The sequence below is a fragment of the Cuculus canorus genome, chromosome 3 (assembly GCF_017976375.1).
Source record: "Cuculus canorus isolate bCucCan1 chromosome 3, bCucCan1.pri, whole genome shotgun sequence".
Taxonomy (NCBI): Eukaryota; Metazoa; Chordata; class Aves; order Cuculiformes; family Cuculidae; genus Cuculus; species Cuculus canorus.
Genome location: NC_071403.1, coordinates 92,421,136 through 92,442,530, shown reverse-complemented (window position 1 = coordinate 92,442,530; position 21,395 = coordinate 92,421,136). Strand labels below are relative to the sequence as shown.

Sequence of the window (21,395 nt, the reverse complement as noted above, 5' to 3'; positions counted from 1 at the left end):
TTTACCACCCAAAGTGTACACTCTTACTTTGTGGCTATTCAGAATCTACTCACTTCTCTAGGGTCTTATCGCTTTGAGAAAGCACAAGTTCTTGATTTTTTTACTTATAGACAATGAAAAAGATATTTTCCTGCATTTCACTCAAATGGTCTTCCTTTAACACACAGCTTCTGAAATAACTTACATATAAGGATAAAAAAAAAAGAGTGTGGCTCTGAGAAGATCTTCCTTCAGAACTGCTGAAGTAACAGTCCTATAGATGAGATTTCAATAATTCTCTCTGCGCTGAATTCCTCTGGGTAGTGCACTTGCACAAGTAAAACTGTTACCGTCTGATGACAATTATATTAGAATATTCCAAATTCCCACACCTGTTGCTGCTGAGCACTATTTTTTAAAGTCTCTAAAACTAGATTACTTTACGTGGATACAAAATAACAAAATCCAAAGAGTAATGCTAGGTTAAGCCTTTAAAGAAAGCTTTCTCAGAGTACAGATGGAAGTCTGGAATGTCTCAGGCAACATTTCTACTGTATGCAGTACTGAAATGAAAATAGTGCTGCCACTAGAGCGTACCTCATTCTCTGAAGTGGTCTGAATTACACCAACAGAAGTAAAGTTACACTAGACAAATTCACATGCCAAGCAATACCGGCAAACTTCTTCCAGCAAATATGCATCATCTAGGCAAATAAAATCCCTCTTCAAAAACTTTCTCATTAAAAAAAAAAAAAAGAAGTCAAGAAAATACCCACAGAAAAAAAAATGTGGTGGTATCGGCAGAGGTGGAGGAAGAACGGATCTTCCTATGTAAGAAAACTAAGTGCTGAGCCCTTCTCTTCCTCTTCTTCCCGACCCCCAGAAAAGAAACAAAAGAAAAACATAAATGAAAGTCTATTTCAGACCTGTATACATAACATAGCCTATAAAAACACCTCAAGGCCCCATATTATCAAAATTCAAGAAAACAAACAAACAAACAAAACCCTACCAGACTCTCTCCATTGTCATTCATAAAGATGAAATGCACTAAAAGTTGATACCTTACATGTCACAAGATACCCAACGTTTCATGAAAGAAATGAAAGGCTTCCAAGGTGGTTGTTTGGGATGCCTCACTTATAGCAAGTCTCTCCACTACGAGTCTTTATACCTCCATGGCCTAGTAACAAAACTTACTTTTCCTTTTTTCTATTCCGTGACTCAGTTTCCCCCCTTCACAGGTCTACAATAAAAACCATATGACATTTGTGGTCACTACGCTAGCATATGGAATTACATAAAACAGTGAATCTGTGACATTCTTGCAGACAGTCAAAAATCGTGCAGAAACCTTCTTGCTGAAGAACTATTCACACTTTCCTTGCTCATTGGCTGCAGTTGCACTTGTTGATCCTCAGTTTGCAACAAAATAGCTTCAGAGCAGCAGCTGCAGCGACTGGATGTTTCTGCAGTGCACACTGTGAAGGGTTTAGCAGTTTAAGCCTTTAGAGGGTGTACATCAACTAGAAAATCCCAAACACACACAGAAAAATGAATAAGCTTATGACAAAAAACTTCATTTATCATTTGACTACTGTCTTTTGGGGTTTTTTAGCAATGAGGAAAGTTTCTTCCTCCAGGCTCCAGCTCCCTTATAAACGTGGTGAGCCACTGGGACACTGGACAGAGGTCTCAGGTGGAGGGAGAAGCACCGGCATCTCTTCCCCTGAGCTGGCAGCAGCAGGAAGAGGGAGTCTGGGAAAGGCCTGGCAACGGGAAGCAGGGCAGCGCTTGCCCCTGAGTTTTCAAGCCCCACGGAGCCACCACCTCTGATCCCTTCCCCCAGGAGCTCATGAGAGGCAGGGGGCGAAGGTGACGACCCCCCCCCCCCCCCCCCCCCCCCAGTGTGGCCAGCAGATCGAGGGAGATGATTCTACCCCTCTATTCCTCTCTTATGAGGTCTCATCTGGAATACTGTGTCCAGTTCTGGAATCCTCAACATAAGAAGGATATGGAACTGTCGGAACGGGTCCAGAGAAGGGCTACGAGGATGACTGAAGGGCTGGAGCACCTTCCCTACGAGGACAGGCTGAGAGAGTTGGGCTTGTTCAGCCTGGAGTAGAGAAGGCTCTGAGAAGATCTTATAGCGACCTTCCAGTATCTGAAGGGGGCCTACAGGAAAGCTGGAGAGGGGCTAATCATAAAGGTGACAGGACGAGCGGGAATGGGTATAAACTGGAGAGGGGCAGATTTAGGCTTGATATAAAGGAGAATTTCTTCACATGGGAGTAGAGGGATACCAGCACAGGTTGCTCAGGGAAGTTGTGGATGCCCCATGCCTGGAGGTGTTCGAGGCCAGGCTGGATGGGGCCTTGGGCAGCCCAGTGTAGTGGGAGGTGTCCCTGCCCACGGCAGTGAGGTGGAACTGGATGATCGTTAAGGTCCCTTCCAACCCAAACTATTCTATGATGTTATGTCCGCCCCCCGGGCCCGGGCTCACCAGCTCTTCCTCGCCGCCTGAGCTCGGGTCGGGGCAGGCTCAGCCACCCGGAACATGAACTCGGCGCCTCCCCCGGCCGCTCCCCGGGGAGGCTGGCACCGCTTCGCAGAGACCGTGCCGAGAAGAGGCGAAGTGACTCGGGCGGACAAGGAAGAACGCGGGCGCCCGGCGATACTCCTTCTCAGTCCCCCATGGCGGGAGCCCGGAAGCCGCCGCGGCGCCGGGAGGAAGCCGGGCGCTACCATCGCGCCGCTCCCCCTCCCCAGCGCCGCCGCCCGCGCCGCTGCGCCCGCCCCGGCGCCGCCCGCCTCGGCCCCGGTCCCGCCCGGGTCCCTGCGCCGGGGCCGAGGCTGCTGCCGGTACCCCCGCTGCCGCCCACCTGGACCCCTTTCCCCCGCTCTGCGCCCCTGCGGTGTGGTACGGCCCGTTGCCATGGTAGCGGCGTCGCGGAGAGCCGGGGGGAGAGGAAGGATGGCGGCGCTCGCCCGGCTGCGGGCGAGGCTGGCGGGGCTGCGGGAGGAATGTTTCCGTAGGAGCAGGTAACCGGGCACAGACAGCGCTGGGGTGGGATGCATCTTCTCATGCCGGGCTCAGGCTGGCAGGGACGGCAGCCCCCAGTCCCCCCTCCCCCGGCAAAGAGGTGGCGGTGCTCCCGCTTAAAACCCTTCCCGAGGGCTCCTACGCCTTTCCCCAAGCGTGGTCCGAGGGGACCTGACCGCAGCAGCGCCGCAGTCTAAGGGGTCATTTTAGGCTGATACCGAAAATGCCGGCAAATAAAACTCTCTAAGACTCGGTTTGGACTTTTGGAAAACCAGCCCCCTTTCTCAGGGCTGGGCAGCGCGAGGCAGCGATCTCCGTAAATCGCGTGCAGCGACACACGAGCTGGGACAGGATGTATTTCCCACTCACATGCACGTGGATAAACTTTCCCAGAAGTCTTATGCATATTTTGTTACTTTCCAAGGTCTAGTTTTAACGTTATCATGAACCTCACAACACTCAAAACTCTTGCTACTTTGGAGCTTTGGCTCTGTCTCTGCCTGCCCTTGCCTTTGAGGTGGGGAAAGGCTGCAAACAGAGGTGATCGCAGAAGCAGAGACACCTGCTCAGAACAGATCACATTGCACACAAGGCGTTAGCTCCAAAGAACGAACAGAGTCTGGAAAAACGTCTTTTTAAAGACAACACGCTCTCAGAGGAGCGTTCTGTCTTCCTGTCAAACCCCACCACTGCTTAGACGAACCTTAACTCCAGTTTAGCTTAAATCAAAGTATTCCACTTTTTGTAATAGTAACCACTTCTTGTATCAGCGTCTTCCCGGCAGATATTGCCAGAGTGGTCTGAGGGGACTTGACCGCAGCAGCGACAGTTTCTTTAAGGGAAGTTTCTTTCCGTTTATGCACTGCAAGTAGTGTGTGTCTCTTCGCCCTCACCTCGCTAATTTTAAGGGAGAAGGAGCCTCGGGAAACTCCCGGGAGGCGCTGAGCCCCAGAGCTCAGCCCCTTCTTGACCCGGGAGCTGCCCCGTTCCCTCATGCTTCCCAAGGCGGATTCCCACCGATCCCCATGGAGTGGCTCCTGCCATCCTGCGTCAATTCCTGAACTTTTACTGGATATTCAGCTTAACCTGTTGAAAACACCACTTTTTTTTCATCCTGCCCCCCCCTTTTATTTCAGTTACTTGACAGAGACCACCCCCCCTCCTCCGGCTTCTGAGTGAGTTGATGTTTATTATCTCTACTGTTTAAAATTGATCTGAGTTTCTAAATTAGATGATGTGGGTTGAGTTTCTAGTACCTGGGACATTTTTTGTCTTTTTCTGCTTAGTTAAAAGCAGAAACCAGAAACCAAACCGTTATCTACCAAGGATCCAACGTGTCCTACGTAGAGAGCAACAGGTGGCTCGATCAGATCACATGTTACCCTCCTCTTTACTGAGTGGCACTCTGTGTTCCTGAGTTTTCTGACTGCTTAAGATAATGTTGTCCAGCTTTTCCCACAGTAGATTTTAGGAAATCAACTGTTTTAAGACCTATTTTGGGCAGCCTGATCTAGTGGGACGCGTCCCTGCCCATTGCGGAGGGGTTGGAGCTAGATGATCTTTAAGGCCTCATCCAACCCAAACGATTCTATGATTTTATTTTAGTATTGTGTTTGTCCTGTAAATAACATTTGTCCTGTAAACCCATTCATCTGTATTGTTGCTGCTGCTGTATATGTAATGCTTAAACAGAAAAATGTGTATTCAGCATAGTTGTAGTTTTCTTTTTCACTTCACTAATTAAAGAATCATTTGTTTTAGAATTTAATTACAACATCCTTAGCATCAATAACAATGTTCCCAACCACTGCTAAAAGTTACACGGAGTTCAAGTCCTGCCTGCATATAAAGTGGTGTGTTTTCCTGTTCTTTCCTTGAACTTTAGCTCGTACTCTTGTGGATGCACACACAGCAGTTCACTAAACAAGCATCAGTTACTGGAGACTCTGCTTGACTTTCACGTATTTCTGGTTAGAAAAAGCAGGCTGAGCCAGACATGGAAATCCATTGGAGGGCAGCATGCTTGATGTTTGGGGATTTGGTTTATTTTGGCAAAGCTTTCAAAAAATGAACTGTTTCCTTTTTAAGAATAGCCTGTAATTGAACAGCTTCTTGAAATTCAGGTTTTCAGCTGAGAATTTAAATGAGAGGCTTCAAACAGTTCAGCACAGCAACTGAAGGCCTGATTAGTAATTCGATCTTTGTTCTTTAGGGTGCAAATCTTGGACTACTTCAACACAACTGTCAGTAAAATCCTGAAACAAACCAGAATGTCTTGTTTAGAAATTTAGGTCAATCCTTATTTAACTTTTAAACATAACAAATAAGTTTGGGGCATTAAAGCGTGTCAAATTTTCAGAGGTCTTTGAAGTGTTTTTGAAGCATTTGTGTTTTGAAGTTAGAAACCAGCTTTAATATCCCTTTCAGTACTACACTTTATCTACATAATGTAATAGATCTGTTAAAATTGCCAAATCTGGGATTCTGTGAGAACATGAATCAGTAATATCTGTGCAGTCAATCATCATTCACAAATAATTTGAATGGTTTCGTGTATTCACAAAATACACGATGCTATAAAAAAAAAGTGGTTAATTACTATATGAAGTCAGTGTTCTGCAGCAGAATACCAGATTCCCCAAAAGATCTGAGCTGAGCTGATGCATCAGGTCCAGAAGAATATAGATTATCAAGACATCATTATCATAGAATAGTTTGGGTTGGAAGGGACCTTAAAGATCATCTAGTTCCAACCCCCTTGCAATGGGCAGGGACACATCCCACTAGATCAGGCTGTCCAAAATAGGTCTTAAAACATTTTGTTTCCTAAAATCTTTGATGTTTATTATCTACCAAGGATCCAGCATGTCCTATGTAGAGAACAACAGGTGGATCAATCAGATAGATCACTTGTTACCCTCCTCTTTACCGAGTAGGACTCCATGTTGCTGAGTATTCTGACTGCTAAGATGGTGTTGGCCAGCTTTTCCCAGAGCAGATTTTATTATTTTTTTTAATCATTATATTTTTTTTAAATGAGTTGTCCTGTTTGCAAAGACCTCCAATGGTACGACCCAAAGGATTTAGTTCCATCTGTCAAACATTTTAAGACAAAAGAAAAATCTTTTTTTCACCTGACTATCAAGACCTAAAAGCAGAATTCTGTAGAACATACAGAACACACAGACTGTCCAGAGCAGGTTGACTTAAAGCAACCCTGGTGAAAAATAAGTGCTCTTGCTAGCAATTACTGCTGCTGGAGGAACATAGTAGTTGAAGCACCTTAAAGTACATCCCCAAATTATAAAACTTTATCTTTCATAATTCATTTGCTATTTTAGGACTCTACACCTCTTCCCTTAGGGCAGGTTGATGACTGTAGTATCATGCCTGTTGGTTGTGGTTAGACAGCTTTACATGTTCTTAGTAACGCTTCTCTGATCTTGGTAACACTCCTGTCATGCTTTAGGCAGAACTCTGTTTATGTCAGAGGTATGAGGTATCCTAAACTGACTGGTTTTTTTAGGTAAAGCACCTTTCTAGAGGAGAACTTGCCCAATGATAGCACACTGCAAAAATACCATAAGCCTGCAACTTGAGAAATACCCTGTCAGGATAAGCATTAGAATGTACAGGATCTGTTAGTGCATTCATTGAATTTTAGTGTTAAAAAATTTATCACTTACTCATTCCAGAACCTCATTTTATTTACTACAACATCTATATGTCAGATCCTGACCTTGCATATGCCTTTTTATCATTCAATAGAGTCTTTGGGATGTATCTGTGACTCTAAAAGCTTAATTAAAACGGTATGACAACTATGCAGTCTGATCAGAAGGGCAGACACCAGCTTGACCAACTTACACCTCAAACCACTTTTGTTAGCAAAGCCAGTTTAAAGTGTTTGTGGAACTACACTATTAAGAAGAACAACTCTGTAATTGGTCTCCTTCAATAAACTTTATAAGAATTTCTAAACTGACTTGGCTGGGCAAGACAGGATGCCAGCTAAAAACCTAACAGGGACTAATAGAGGAAAAGGCTTCTGCTCTTCCAGAATCAGACTGTTCCCATTGCCAAGTGCGTAGGACTGGTTTTGGAGCTGTCACCTCTGACACAGGCAGTCCTGCATTGCCTTAATTTCCAGGCTACAAGTGTCTGCCTGTCCAGGGCCAAATCACTCATACTCTTTTAATTAAAATCATTTACCTCTAGGTAAAAGTATTCTGCAGGTGTCTACTTTTAATGAAGTCAAGAAAGGAACCTCTCTAGCATAAATGCCTGCTTTGATATCTACAAGCAAACAAGAAAGTAAATAAATCTAGGGGTGATCTCATAGCTGGGTTCTACCCCTCAGCATTGAAACTCATCATAGTAATGATTGCTCACTGAACCCTCTGAAAAATCTCTTCCAGATTCATATATTTCTTTAGTCTCTTTTAGATTCATGGTTTTCCTTACATGGTTTTTCTGCTTTGTCACAAGCACTGTTCTTCTATAGACAGTCAAAGGAAGAAGAGCCATCTCTTTGAATTATTTTCTGGTTTCTGGTTGGGTCCTTTTACTTGTGCTTCCTTCATACTCATGCACATACCTTTGCCTTGTACTATGTCATTTGACACAAAGCTTTGACAGCCAACAGTTCTTTAAAATCTCCTTGCAGTCATTAACCCCACCAAGCCTATCTTGCATCTTCAGTTGCCTCACCAGTATATCTTTCTAGATAGTCCTGTTAAGGCTCGCTAACATGTTGTATTGGCTACTATAATTCTGTCTAGAAGATTCCCATGGTCATCCCATTGGGATCTGTATGAATTACTAACACCTTTTGTTTCCAATTCCCAACTTCCTTTTAAGCCACACTAAGGTTTTGCATCCTGGCATTCCAGGCCTTCTGAAGTTTGAAAGTTTCCCATCTAGTTTCTTTCCTATGCTATCATTGTTCTCACTCATAATACTTTTAACTTACATTTTTATCTCACTGTCCTTCAGTCTTCTCTTCTTTTTCATCTTTCTCCTCTTTACATTGCTTCCTAAGAAACTAGCTAAAGGGTCTAAATACTCTACTTTCACACTGTAAGATCAGCTTATATTCATCAAAAAAATCCGCAAACAAGGACTATATCTGTCACCATTATCGATGCTATCACTGTTCAGGAAATAAAAAATAAAATATTTTTTTATCAGTTATAAAACAATGTATTTGACCTAGATCTCACCCTAAATATATACTTCTTATTAATTCAATTGATATTTATCATGGTAATATTGACCATCATTAATTTATTTAATATTTGTGTAGGTATACAATTTTATACATAACTACAGAATTTTTGTTATAACTCAGGCCTAATAGTGGTGAGCGTATTATCCATATATTTCACCTATAATGGAAGAAATCCATGACGTGCTGATATGGATATTGTTACAGAATCACAGAATGGTTTAGGTTGGAAAAGACCTTTAAGATCATCAAGTCCAACCATACACCTAACGCTGCCAAAGCCACCATTAAATCATGTTCCTAAACACCACATCTACATATCTTTAAGTCCCTTCAGGGACAGTTACTCAATCACTTCCCTAGGCAGCCTGTTCTAGTGCTTGACAACCCTTTCAAGTTAAGTAATATTTCCTAATATCTAGTTTAAAACTCCCCTGGTGCAACTTGAGGCCATTTCCTCTTGTCGTGTTGCTTGTAACTTGGGAGAAGAGACCAGCACTCGCCATGCTACAACCTCCTCTCAGGTAGGTGTAGAGAGCGATAAGGTCTCCCCTCAGCCTCTTCTTCTACCCTCTTCTACAGACTAAACAGCCCCAGTTCCCTTTCACCACCTTTGTTGCCCTTCTCTGGACACACTCCAGTAGCTCAATATCTTTCTTGTAGGGAGTGACCAAAAACTGAACACCAATCACTGCCCTACTCCTGCTGGTCACACCATTTCTGACACAAGCCAAGATGCTGCTGGCATTCTTGGCCACCTGGACACACTGCTGGCTCATATTCAGCTGTCTGTTCACAACATCCCCACGTTCTTTTCCACCGGGCAGCTTTCCAGTCACTCTCCCCTAATCCTGTAGCATTGCATGGGATTGTTGTGGCCCAAGTGCCGGACATGATACTTGGCCTTGTTGAACCCCATACAGTTGACCTTGGCCCATGGATCCAGCCTGTCCAGATCCCTCTGTAGAGTCTTTCTACCCTCTATCAGATCAACACTTCTGCACGACTTGGTGTAATCTGCAAACTGATGAGGGTGCACTCGATCTACTCACCCAGATCACTGATAAAAATATTAAACAGAACTGACCCCAATATTTAGCCCTGGAGAACACCATTTGTGACCGGCCACCAGTGAGAATTATCTCAATTGACCACAACTCTCTGGGTCTGGCCAGCCAGCCAGCTTTTTACCTAGTGAACAGTATGCCCATCCAAGCCATGAGCAGCCAGTTTTCCCAGGAGAATGCCCACTGCCCTCAACTGAAAGGAGAGAGGAGAAAATAATATTATTGTATGGGAATAAGAAGTACACTCTCCCAAACTTTACATCATCTACAAGTTGCAATACTCTTTATTATCTTCATAATCTATAATGTAGATTATATTGTTCTGCGCTATTTTTTAACTATGTAGAATTAAAAAGTGAAAAACCTGGTGAAAAAGATCACAAATTGCAACTATGAGAAATATTTAGAATATTTTTTCCTGCTTTGGTACTAAATTTCCATGCTGACAACTATTACTGCTTTTAATATTTTTAGATCTGAAGATGAAGACAGAAAGAGCAAGTACAAAGCTGCTGTCAGAATCCAGAGCTGGTTTCGAGGATGCAGAGTCCGAGCCTATCTAAGGTAGTATATTAAGCCTATTTTAATATGTAGTTTGATCGTGATTTTTTCCCCAATATTTGTCACAGTATTATTTCATTTTAATAAAATGGGAACATTTGGAAGAAAAAAACCAATATTATTCTGTTTTAAAATAGAATTAATTGTATGCTGTGCCACTGTAAGAAACAATAACTTTTGATTTTCACAACTGCATAAAATTAAAATGGCATGACGCTAATGAGTAATATGGAAATAATCCATCTTCAGAACAGATACACAGTATTGTTTAAGAAATCCTACCATGTCTGGGGGAAAAAAAAGATGTCCCTCAAATATGCTGTTTGCAGAGACTTTTCTTGTACAATCATAGAATCATTATCGCTGCTACTGTGGCCATTACAGAAAAATGAAAACAGAAAAATACCACGTCTAGTATGTGTGTGGTAACTTAATGTAGAAACTTAAGTTCTACTGCCCGCTTTGACTAGGTAATTTTTTAAAAAATCTGTCTTTGCATAATTTTCTCCATTTATAAAAAAGAGATCATGTACAATTACTTCATTCCGTAAAATGCCATGTTAACATTGATATAATTTTTTTGGAAACGATGTGGTTAGGTCCTCCTCCCAGGAAGCCCTCCTCCAATATTTATGATCATAAGCCAAACTAGTCAAACTGATATGCTTGAATTTCAATATCTTCATAAAACTTAAGGCTGTGAAGGAGAAAGATTGTTACATCTTCTGGTCTGACCTCTTGACTGTCGCAAGTCATTGTGTATCATCCAGACATACTGTATCAAGCCTGAAGAATTATTAGGTTAAATAACCTTAATCACTCAATGACCAATATTTCCCTCATAAAAAATGACAGGCTACAGCTATTGTGTACATTTGTTAAAACGAAAAAAAAACACTGGCAATCTGTTTTCTGTTGCTGGTTGAGGTGTGTTGTCAAAGGATGCAGCCATCACATGCAAGTGTTCAGCAGGCAAACAGGCATGGTATTTCAGCCCTTGAAGGAATATTGGCTATGGCATCAATGTCTAAACCCTCTACAGAGACAGAGCATTGATTAGTGACCCTCTGTTTCCAGCACACAAGTAACAACAGCATGTTGTTGAAGAAAGTGAAAACTCAAGCATGTTTGCCAATCTATTCTGTAGGAAAATGCTCTTCCAAATGCATATTTATATTTAGTAATGAGCGAGGTAAGAAGAACAATGTAACTGTAATGAACGTATGAGAAGAACTAAATCAGTTAAGTGTAGAACAGGATTTTCTCTCCAACTGTGTACAGAGGGATCCTGTTCAGTGTCCTCTTTCCAAGGATGGATGTGGTGTGTCTGACTTAGGAGCAGAGGCTCCATACAGAAAATTGTCAGTGTTATGAATTATGCTCTCATTTAGGTTGTTCAAATTTCCTCCTGGAACAGAGTGCCCTCACTGTGTGACTCTAGCTATATTGTGAGGCTTCTAAATTTGATGTCCATAGTTAGGTGGTATAAGTGCTCCTGAGGCAGTCCCAGAGTAATGATAGCAAAATTAATGTGAGACATCAATTATGGAATTTTTAGTATCATAATGAAGTGTATATATAAGGACAGAGTAAAGATTAAGGACAGAGTAAAGATTTACTTACAGTTAAGCTAGGTGTAATCTATTAAAAGTGAAAAAGTAGGCTAAAATTTCCAGATATCTGTGGGTTTCTTTTCAAATATTTTAAAACTGTAAAGCTGTGAAAACTTGTGTGTGACTGAAAACATTCTAAACCGATCAGATACATTGGTTAAAACCATTCATACAATCATCTATCGTGCAAATTACATTTGTAAGGATATTTCATTAAACTTTTGTAAGGATAACTGAAATAGTATATAGGTAAGTTTGCAGTAGCCCTTTTTTCCAAAAGTGAAGTATATATGATATGTTGGTTTATAAGTGTGTATGTGTGTGCATATGTATATATGTATACATGTACATGTATAAAGTATGTTTGCAGTGGCCATCTGTTTCGGATAAGTATAGATATAATACACTATAAGTTATTTTTAATATTAAGAAAAACTAAAGTTATATTGTAAAGTTTCAAGATAATTATTTTGTTAATATATTTCATTTTAGATATCTGAACAAAATGGCAATATGTATACAGAAGTGGTGGAGAGGTTATCAAAGCAGAAGATACTTCCGAAAATTGTTGGAGGTAGAAAACTAGTTTTAAAAGCTTTGGTTTTTTGCATAACAGAATACATACAAAGTAGTTCATTCACTTGTCTGGAAATTAAAAAGCTGATACTTGTTTCTTTATACACACAGACATATATTTAACTTTACTATCATGAAAAGCACTATTGATTTTAGTAAGACTACTCAAAATGGTTAAGTCAATGTTGAAGTCTGTAGCTCTGTAGTATCAGTCCTCAAACCAGCAATGAGATCTCTGCTCATGAAGAAGCCTGTTTGCATGATGCCAATTGCAGAATCTGAGCTTTTCAGGATGCTTTTTTTCCTGCAGAGCTTTTAATTCTGAAAATAAAATAACCTAATGTGTATATACATTGCTGTTCTATGTTTTAGTGGTTTAAATTTCTTATTTAATGAACCTTGAAGTATTAGAGGTTTTGCCTTAAGGCATACAGCAGATCACAGTCAATCTAATTCCCTTGACGCATTGGAGATAGAAAATGTGTATGATAGCGCACAAGCTAAAACCTCTGTTAACAGGTTTAGGAGATTAAGAAGAAACTAATTTGCCTGTAACATAAAACAGTTACGTTTTTAATATGTAGTTTATTTCACTAATTTATCAAATTATGTTAACATTTTACAATGGTTTTTAGATTTGTTAGGCATTTAGTCTTGATTAATTTTTTCAAAGTTAAATTGTTGTATTTCAGTCAAAACAGATAAGTCAAGAAAAAGCAGAAAATTGAGCCATAATAACTCACATATTACAGGCTCAAGTCCATACCTCCTGCTGTACTATGTTTTCAAGTAGCAGGACTTGTGTACATGAAATCTTGTCTGTTTTTCTCCCAAGTCTATCAGTAATCTAATTAAAGATTTTATCTCTTCCAAATTACCTGGCTTAACTAATAAATTATGAGTCATCCTTTCAGGCTATGGTTTCAGTCCACCATCTAAAACACTCGGTTTCTATTTTTTTGAATACAGGGCAGATAGCTGTATGGCTAGATTAGTTTCTGCATTAAAAAAACCCTCTGGCCTACAGTTGAATACTGTCCCTGAGTTTAGGGAAGGTTTGCTTAATGTAGAAAAGCTTCTGTGAAAGGAGACACATGATGTTAGCATAAGTTAAAATATGTTATGAAAAGAAAGGATCTGTGGAGCCACTGGGAGAAGGGAAGGAGGAAATCCTCTTCATGTGAAACATTGGCATATGCTGCCAAAAGATGTTATGGAACTACCTCTACTGCAGATTTTTAAGAGGAGATTAGATGAATGCTTATCAGAGATGGCTTAGATATGCTTCAGGCGATTTTTTAGGTGAATTTATCTCGTGATGTCCCTTCCAGTTCTAAATTTTTCTCTGTTAAAATATTGTACAGTGGTGAATTTAACTTCAGAAACGAAGCTTTTTATGTGTTTCTATGTTTTTTAAGATGAGCATAAGAACTGTGTTAGTTTTGGGCATCTGATAATTAGGTCTTTGAGAAGGTTTAAGCAGGACAAAGGTTTGGTGATGGCCATTTCACATATTTTTCAATGCTCCCAAATTGTAAGGAGCTATATTTTGGCCACCCCACATTAAAATGCTGATTTCTTTGTTGATAGTAATTAGTTTCCTATTTTAAGCAGAATAAGGTCACTTCAGAGACTATACATATAAAGCTTGTAAAAACAGAGGTGCATAGATAAAATACAAAATGAACACATAACAACCATGCCTACTATCCATTGTACTGCTCTGAGTGATGCCCTGTAGGTGAAATGGCAAGATAATTCTTGCTAGAGAGCCAGCCTGCAATAGCATTTGGAATTGATGCCAAGTGACGGGATGAGAGGCAGCGAGCACAAGCTGAAATGCAGGAAATTTCACTCAAAGATAAGAACTTTTTTACTATGAAGGTGATCAAATACTGGAATGGATTGCTCAGAGAGTGCAAACTGTGCTTGTGGAGTCTCCATCCATTTTGCAAGCCCACACTTAACACACATTCTAAGTCAGACCGTGTTTTCATCCAGTTTCTGGGATACTAGTGCTTATCCAATATTTGCTCTAGAGGAACAAGATCTCATCAGCAAGCTTATGAGTTATACCACATTCAGCATAGAAAACCAGTTCTTTCCTCTCAAATGTCTCTTTTAATGCCTACTGTCTCCTTGTCTGGAGAACATAAAACAGAACAGCCTGGTTGGAAACCAACCTGAAAGCCATGGAAGTAGCAGATAAAAAGGTACCCTTTTGTCCCTTTAGATTGCTATATTCGGTATTTTATATTTTGAGGTGGGCGTAAATATAAAGTTCAAGTTTATTCCCTATATTCATTGTTATACTATCTTTACTCGATCAGTAGCTGAATTTGGAATATTTTAAAGAGAAACAAAAATCTTCTCAGCAGCTTAATGCAACCTTAAAGTGTGAGTTAACATTTGCATTGAACTCTTGCTAATAACTGTTGCAATGACTTCTGATTATGAAACATGATACATTTGACATGAAAGTTACTTAAATACAAAAAAACCTGGTTACTTTAAAATTTGTCTGCTGATAATGATTGTATTGGTATCTGCTGCCAGCAAACAAGGCAAAGCATATGCACAAAATACCCATGATTACTTGATAATAAATCATTTTAATGATTATATTCAAAATTGTGAAATGTGAGTGGTACTGATGCGGAAAATAACAAAGGCTGAGGCTCATCAGATTGGCTGTCCATATGTGCATCACTTCTAGTATTTAATTTATTATTCCTCTAGTGTGTCTTCCTTTGATTGTTAAAACACATTAAGTTAAAAAAAACCCCTGTTGATAGTGTCTATATGACTAAAGTTATGTGCCTTTCCATATTCTCAATATAGATGCTTTGGTATAAAGCTTTTTTTTCCTTAATATTAATCTCAATCTAAAATTAAGAACTGTGCTTCTATGGTTTTCTTAAAAACTTAGTTATATTGGTTGTTTGGATTCTGAAAGTTTTTCATGAAAGTAGGAATTTTAAAACCAGGCAATCAACAGAACATAGATCAAACTGTACATCACTCTTTCTTTTTACAATATGAACGTGCTAGCCCAGAATGTGTCCAACACACACACACAAAAAAGAGACTAACTGTATAGTTCAGGAATCAGGAGTAGGAGGGGAGAGTCAAAGAGATGGTTATAGAACATGTTCTAACCTGTCACAATAAAACAAGGCTCAACTTGATCTCTTCACTCACTATGAGTGGGCGCATGTCCAAATACAGATGTTTTATTACCCTGTTTTGGAAAATGGTGGTATGCGCCATCCCACATTGCTTTGGCTGTGAAGCAGTTTTTAGCTAATAACAAGATAACCGTGCTTGGGCAGTCACCCTACTCACTAGACCTGGCTCCCTCTTCCTAGAGATCGAGTTGGTGCTTAGCGGAACCCATCTTTTGTCAGCAGAAGATGTGAAAGCAAAAATGGCAGAGATCCTCAACAGCCTTTCAGAAAATGATCTGCAAAATTTCTTTGAATGGTGGCAGCATTGTATGCAGCTGTGTGTAACTATTTTGAAGGTCATCATAGCTGATTTTCTTAATTTGTTAAACAAAAAGTGTTAAACACACAGTCTATTTTTTTTGTGTGTGTTGGACCTCGTATTCCACTGGTAGGGAATAAAGTCTAATTAAGAAGTCTCTCAGCTTTAGAGTAAGAGGGAAGGGATCCCCATTTCTGATATGCCTTTACTGAAACCGCCCTAGGAGCTTGGGGATACAGATTGTGTGAGTTTTCCTTTTTTGTTGGCCCTCTTCTCAAAGACAAGAAATCACTTGTCAAAGAAAAGGAATTGTAGCATGTCATCATTATATGAAGTCAACATGCATGATAGCCATATTTACAACTCACTTTTGGAAGGAGATGCAGTTGAAAAAAGTGAGTATTTTATATGATGTAATTCGACACTGCCCTGAATAGTTTACCTTCAACTCAGTAACCAGTTTTAAATAGTTCCAGACCAATAGGAATTAGGCCAATACCTATTTGCTCTTTAAAAAACAATCCACTGCCTGTTCCTAACTTACACCATGTGTTTGTTCCTTCTCTCAATCTACTCTCAATCAACTGTCTGGTTCTGCTTTGAATTTGTCACTTTGCATTAACTGTTTAAAGAAGAACACCAGTTGGGGTCAGATCATATTTGTGGGTGATCCTCAAACAGGTTTTAAATAGAAGAGTAGAAAATAGTGCAACAGTTTATATACAAAAGGGTTCAAATACATTTTGGAATCACAGACTTAAAGTAAACCAATAGGAAGACCTGTATGTTAACATCAGAAACAGAGACAAAGACTTCATAATTCAGGAGTAGAGGTGCTGTATGTGGGTGACATGGCAAAGTAATTCTTCCCAGAGAGTCAGCCTTGTAGTATCAACTTGGAATTTGCATCTAGTGAAAGAATGAGAGGCAATGCAGTGGGACAAGCTGAAATGCAGGAAATTCAAATTAAGCATAAGAAAAGAGTCTTCTGGAAAAAGAGAGCCCCAATTGGGGAAAGAATCTTTTGTTTACTGGGAAAGAAAATAAATATAGACTTGGATTGAAGCACTAAATTATGGCTATGTTTTTGTAAATAAGGATGTATACATTCTCCATCACTTTTAACACCAGAACTAGTACACATTATCCTAATTAGCATTAGAAAACAGAAGGCAAATCTATTTGCAATAGAACCTACAGGTGACACAGGCTTTGGCTTTTGGGACAAGGATAAGGCTGTAAGACAGCTATATGAGCAGTTTTGTGTTTGGCTGTCTTGTGATTTAGAACTACATTGATTAAAAGCAGGCATGTAATTTCCTTTTCATCACGAGTGACCTTGTTAAGTAGCGGTAGGGTAAAGCCTGCGTTTCTCACACCTCAGTGAGGTATGCAAGTTAGGACCCTAGTTGCCATTGACTATCTTTGTAGACATTAGAAAAATGGAATTACAGAACCCTTCAATACTTTGCCAAGCTTGAAGGGAAAGTGATCCTACAGTCTTTCAGTATGAGTGATATAAAGAGCATAATGACCTTAGGTTTCCAGTTTAGCTTCTTCAGAGGGATGGATTCAGACCTAAGTGCTCGCAGCCTTCCTATATGAGAAGAAGAAACAAAAGGTGTGAGAGAATGTTTAGTTTAAACATTGATGGACAGAAATCTGACTGTCATTTTTTAAGCTTAGGAATTTCCATTAAAAAAGTATTTGATGGTGCAGCAACTCTTAGATTCCCTTCCAAAGAAAGAAAAAAAAGCATAATTGTTTCAATTTATTCAAACAATTTAGGGATATATCTAGACCTGGCAATTGTTATGTCATTCCAATATTACAATTAGTATCACTCAGAAAACATTTATGGAGACAAAAGGGGAGATAGAGTCCAATATATTTTCTAGTCCATACCTTTGGGGTGAAGTTTACCTCAAATATACATGTGTATGTAGACACGTGTGTGTATACATTTACACAAGTAGATGAAACTTTTTTTTAAATTTAACAGTCTTGCAGTTTTCTTTTGCATAAGAAATATCTTTTCTACTGTTTCCATTATTAGTAGATTGGTAGGATATTAAAGTAAGCATTTAAAATGCACCTTAATTAAACTGCAGGAATTATGCCTTGCTTAATGTAATGAAGAAAGAGAATTTAAAATGAAGTAGCATCATTGTGTTCATTTGTAAATAACATATTGCAGCCAACTGTTTCTTAATTGCCCAGACTGTTGATAAATAATCCAGTCCTGCTGCTCTCCACAGACAATTTGCTTTGGATCAGACTAGGCAATTCAAATAACACTAATTACAGCGAAACCCTTTTATAGTGAATTCCTGTTTGCCATGGGGAAGAAAATCACTATATCAGGGGAAAGCACTTTTGCCTTTGATTTGTGTTTAAAACATGAGAAACACATAAAAGCTGCATGTTGTGCTAAATAAAGGACATACTCTTGCATTCAAAGTACTTATATTTTACTTTTTATGACACAATTGTGAATTATGTTCATTTTGCATTTGTAATTAGAGGGCGGAACAGATGTGAAAGCTTAGTTTAAAGTGATGTATCCATTAAAATAACCTATGCTGCCAAGTGATTGCTTAGTATAATAGGGGATTTGTTCACTATGAGAGGAATTCTACTTTATTGGAAGGAAACCAGGACTTCAGGAAATGTTTTCTATATCAGGGGATTCACTGTAACATGGTATCATTGTATTTATGATTTTATGATGTTAAAATGAATATTAAATGAAACAAAATTCCCAAGGATTACTCAGGAGGCAGCTAAGTACATAACATTTAGTACAGATGGTTGGAAGGCACAATTTTGCTCCATCACTGCATCCATATCCTTGAACGATTTCGACTGAAGACAGCATTTCTTTGAATTTTTCATTAAACCAGACGTCTTGAAATATGAATTCCTTTTATGTTTCTGTGAGTTTTGGCTAAAAGAACCCCAGTGAATAAATCATACAATACTACGTGTCACCAGCACTTGTGAATATTTCTGCTTTGTTATTCTACTCTCAGTAGAGCACCATTGATTATCAAACTCAGCGGAGAGCATTTTATGATCATATATCTCCATTAGCTCCTAGTTTGACTACCATAGATTTTTCTGGTTAAGCCTGCATTATGTATTAGGAAGCCTATCTCTTCAATACAAAGTTTGATTTTATTCTTTCTAAGCCTAGAACTCTTGTTATGTATTATGTATAAAGATTCTTATCTTTTATATGTAAAAATAGGAGCACTGTCTTTGTCTAACTGAAATATATGCCATCTTTTTTTTTCCTTGATTCACAGACAGCATATTTTATTATGAAGATGAATTTCTACAATGAAATGGCTGTCAGGGTAAATATTTCTTCACTTGTTAAACAAATGAAAAGTCAATTGTGCTCCGAATTTGCTTTTAATAAAATGAGCAAACCAGAATAATATACACTTGATTGATATGCTGATGGCAACAGTGGGAAATAGTACATAGTTAAAAATTAAAGTTACACTGAGTAGTCTGGGTTGTATTTGAAAACTGTAGCTAAATTTAAGGCATCTGTATATGTCTTGCCGTACTTAAATGTTCATTGTACCTTAACATATGCTATGATGATAAAAACCTCAAACATTTTATCTGCGAGTATTCTTGTGAATGTCGACATATATTTACAATTCTGACAAACTGTAGGGTTTTAATGTTTTTCTGATGTGGCTGTGCTTTTTCTTTTGTTAGTACGTGACATTTGATGTCTTGAGTCTCAAGAGTTACTCAGAGAGCACAAGACAATTTCATTGCCAAAACATAGAGGTGGGACTGCACTGATCTCATTGATGATTTTATGAGTGAATTTTGCTAGAGGAAGAAGAGTATAAGCAGTCCTTGAGCTTTAATTGATGTACAGTAAATAAAATTTGTTATGGGGAAAACTGTAAAATATATTTCAATTGGAATTAGCATTTCTTTTTTTCCTGAACTTTGGAACTGTGCTTAAACAAATATGTAAAACAAACATGGGAAGGACATGAGATAATTCTTGGGATAAAATGTTTTTATCTTACTTCATTCTTCGATTTTGTGGAATAAACCTGCATTACTTTAGAGGCCTATATCTTTTCAGGCAAGCCACCTTACCTTTTGAATTCTACCAAACGTAGGAATCTGATGCCATGGAAAGTAACCCAAGGAAACTTCTGTAAAGTAGGAAGATTCTCACAATGGATTTTAATTTTGTGGCCTTTCTGGTTCCAGAATAAGTCAGACTCAAGAGATGTGGTTCCGTCTGCTTTTTTACTTAGTGCTGTTTCTCACAAAGGCACAAAATATGTTACATTTGATGTGTATTAGAAAGCTGAAGGTGTTTTAATATCAATGTAATTCCTCAGAAATGCACATTTTTGTTTGTTTGTTTATTTGTTTTCGTTTGTTCCTTAGTGAGCTAGTTTGAAAGTATTCCACAGTGGAGAAATGCTGTATACTCATGCAGCTGAAATCAGTGAGAAAACACACGATGCAACCCAGCTTTTAGAAGTTGTCTGTGTACTTTTAGAAGGCATTTGAAGACCAAATTTCAGAATTAATTATGTATTCTAGTCAAATGGAGTTTTGCATTTGGTCTTTCATTTTTAGAAGAAATTGAATGTGTTCCCATTCATTTGTAATGGAAATATAATGTTGAATCATTAGGTGATATAAATCTTCAAAGTACCATTTTTTCAGTCATGTCCTTTTCTTTAATGGAAATTTAAATCAGTAGAAAACAATAGAACAGATCTTTATTTAGTTGCAAATGTCAGAATCCAGTTCGCCTCTGTCTAAGTCTTGTGCAGCCATATCTGCAGAGCAGTTTTAATGCTACCATTCCAAAACACTGATTGTGGGGTTTTTTCTGTCATCTGTTTTTGAAGAGCTTACCAAGGTCCAGAACAATAGACAATAAGGTTTGTTGAGTTTCTGCACAGAAGATATGTGGCCAGACTTTAGTTTTCCTAAGCCGGCAGTGCCTGATGTTCACACATTCTGTGCTTGATTCGTGATTAATGTACTTCAGTGTTCTGAAAATATAACAATAACTGTGATTTTTTTTATTTAATAACTTAGTTTTGCCTCATAATATTATTAAAATTTTTTTTTAGTTTATAATCATTGATTAGAAAGGCAATTTTGATTTTGGCAGTTGAAGTACCATTGAGGGTGTACCTGTGCTCATAGTGTCAGTCAGTCTGCATCTCTGTCTCCCTGGATTGCATTTAGTTGTAACCAGAACTAACAGTTTCACCTTTTTAAATTATATCAATTTTAATCAGTTTCAGTTTTGACTACTGGGTCAAAATATGATTCTCTCCCTTAAATGATTTAAGGTTGCTGTAAATTTTCAGCAACAAAAGTAATCCTATGGAAAAAAATATTTCCATGAGCAGATGGCTTTTGATATATCAAGGTTTTACCATTTGTTTTAGTGCTTAAAATAAACATTATTTATAAGACCACTTACATTTTGATGTTACTTAATGAGGAATATGCATCATTGATTTGACTAGCTTAAGAGGTCATTTAGAACTTGCCCGTTAACAAGCTGTAATCTGCTGAGCACACAATGACTTTGTTTAAAATTATCTGTTCAGTGCTGATCAATGACAATAATTGTTTTGTACCAATCACTGTTGAAACTTGCTAATTACTTTGAAGGGCATACACACTTGTCTTTTTTTTTTTTTTCCAAGAATTTTTTAAACATTCACCTTGGAATTAAAAAGGAGTATAGTAGTAACACATTATACTTCCTTATAAGAGCAAACATTTAGAACTTTCACACTGAAGACAGGAACATCAACAGAAGCCTT

General features: G+C 38.8%; 2 protein-coding genes across 5 annotated transcripts in view; one reads left to right on the top strand and one right to left on the bottom strand.

The window, feature by feature from the left end:
* The window catches only part of GPATCH2 (G-patch domain containing 2), a 129,296-nt gene extending 126,282 nt beyond the window's left edge, over positions 1-3,014 (bottom strand). The window contains exon 1 of one of the 3 annotated variants that reach the window (XR_008449089.1): positions 2,483-3,012. Coding sequence is in view for 2 of the 3 variants with exons in the window: in XM_054062220.1 (XP_053918195.1) it covers positions 2,483-2,916 (434 nt within the window). In the remaining variant the exon portion in view is untranslated. Of the gene's footprint in view, positions 1-2,482 lie in introns of all 3 variants that reach the window. The other 2 variants (XM_054062220.1, XM_054062218.1) reach the window with 2 other exon arrangements.
* SPATA17 (spermatogenesis associated 17) overlaps positions 2,896-21,395 on the top strand; it is a 95,477-nt gene continuing 76,977 nt past the window's right edge. Inside the window, exons 1-3 of one of the 2 annotated variants that reach the window (XM_054062221.1) lie at positions 2,896-3,021; positions 9,791-9,880; positions 18,861-18,911. In XM_054062221.1, coding sequence (XP_053918196.1) covers positions 9,857-9,880; positions 18,861-18,911 — 75 coding nt within the window. In that variant the 5' untranslated portion in view covers positions 2,896-3,021; positions 9,791-9,856. The remainder of the gene's footprint in view (positions 3,022-9,790; positions 9,881-18,860; positions 18,912-21,395) is intronic. The other variant, XM_054062222.1, reaches the window with a different exon arrangement.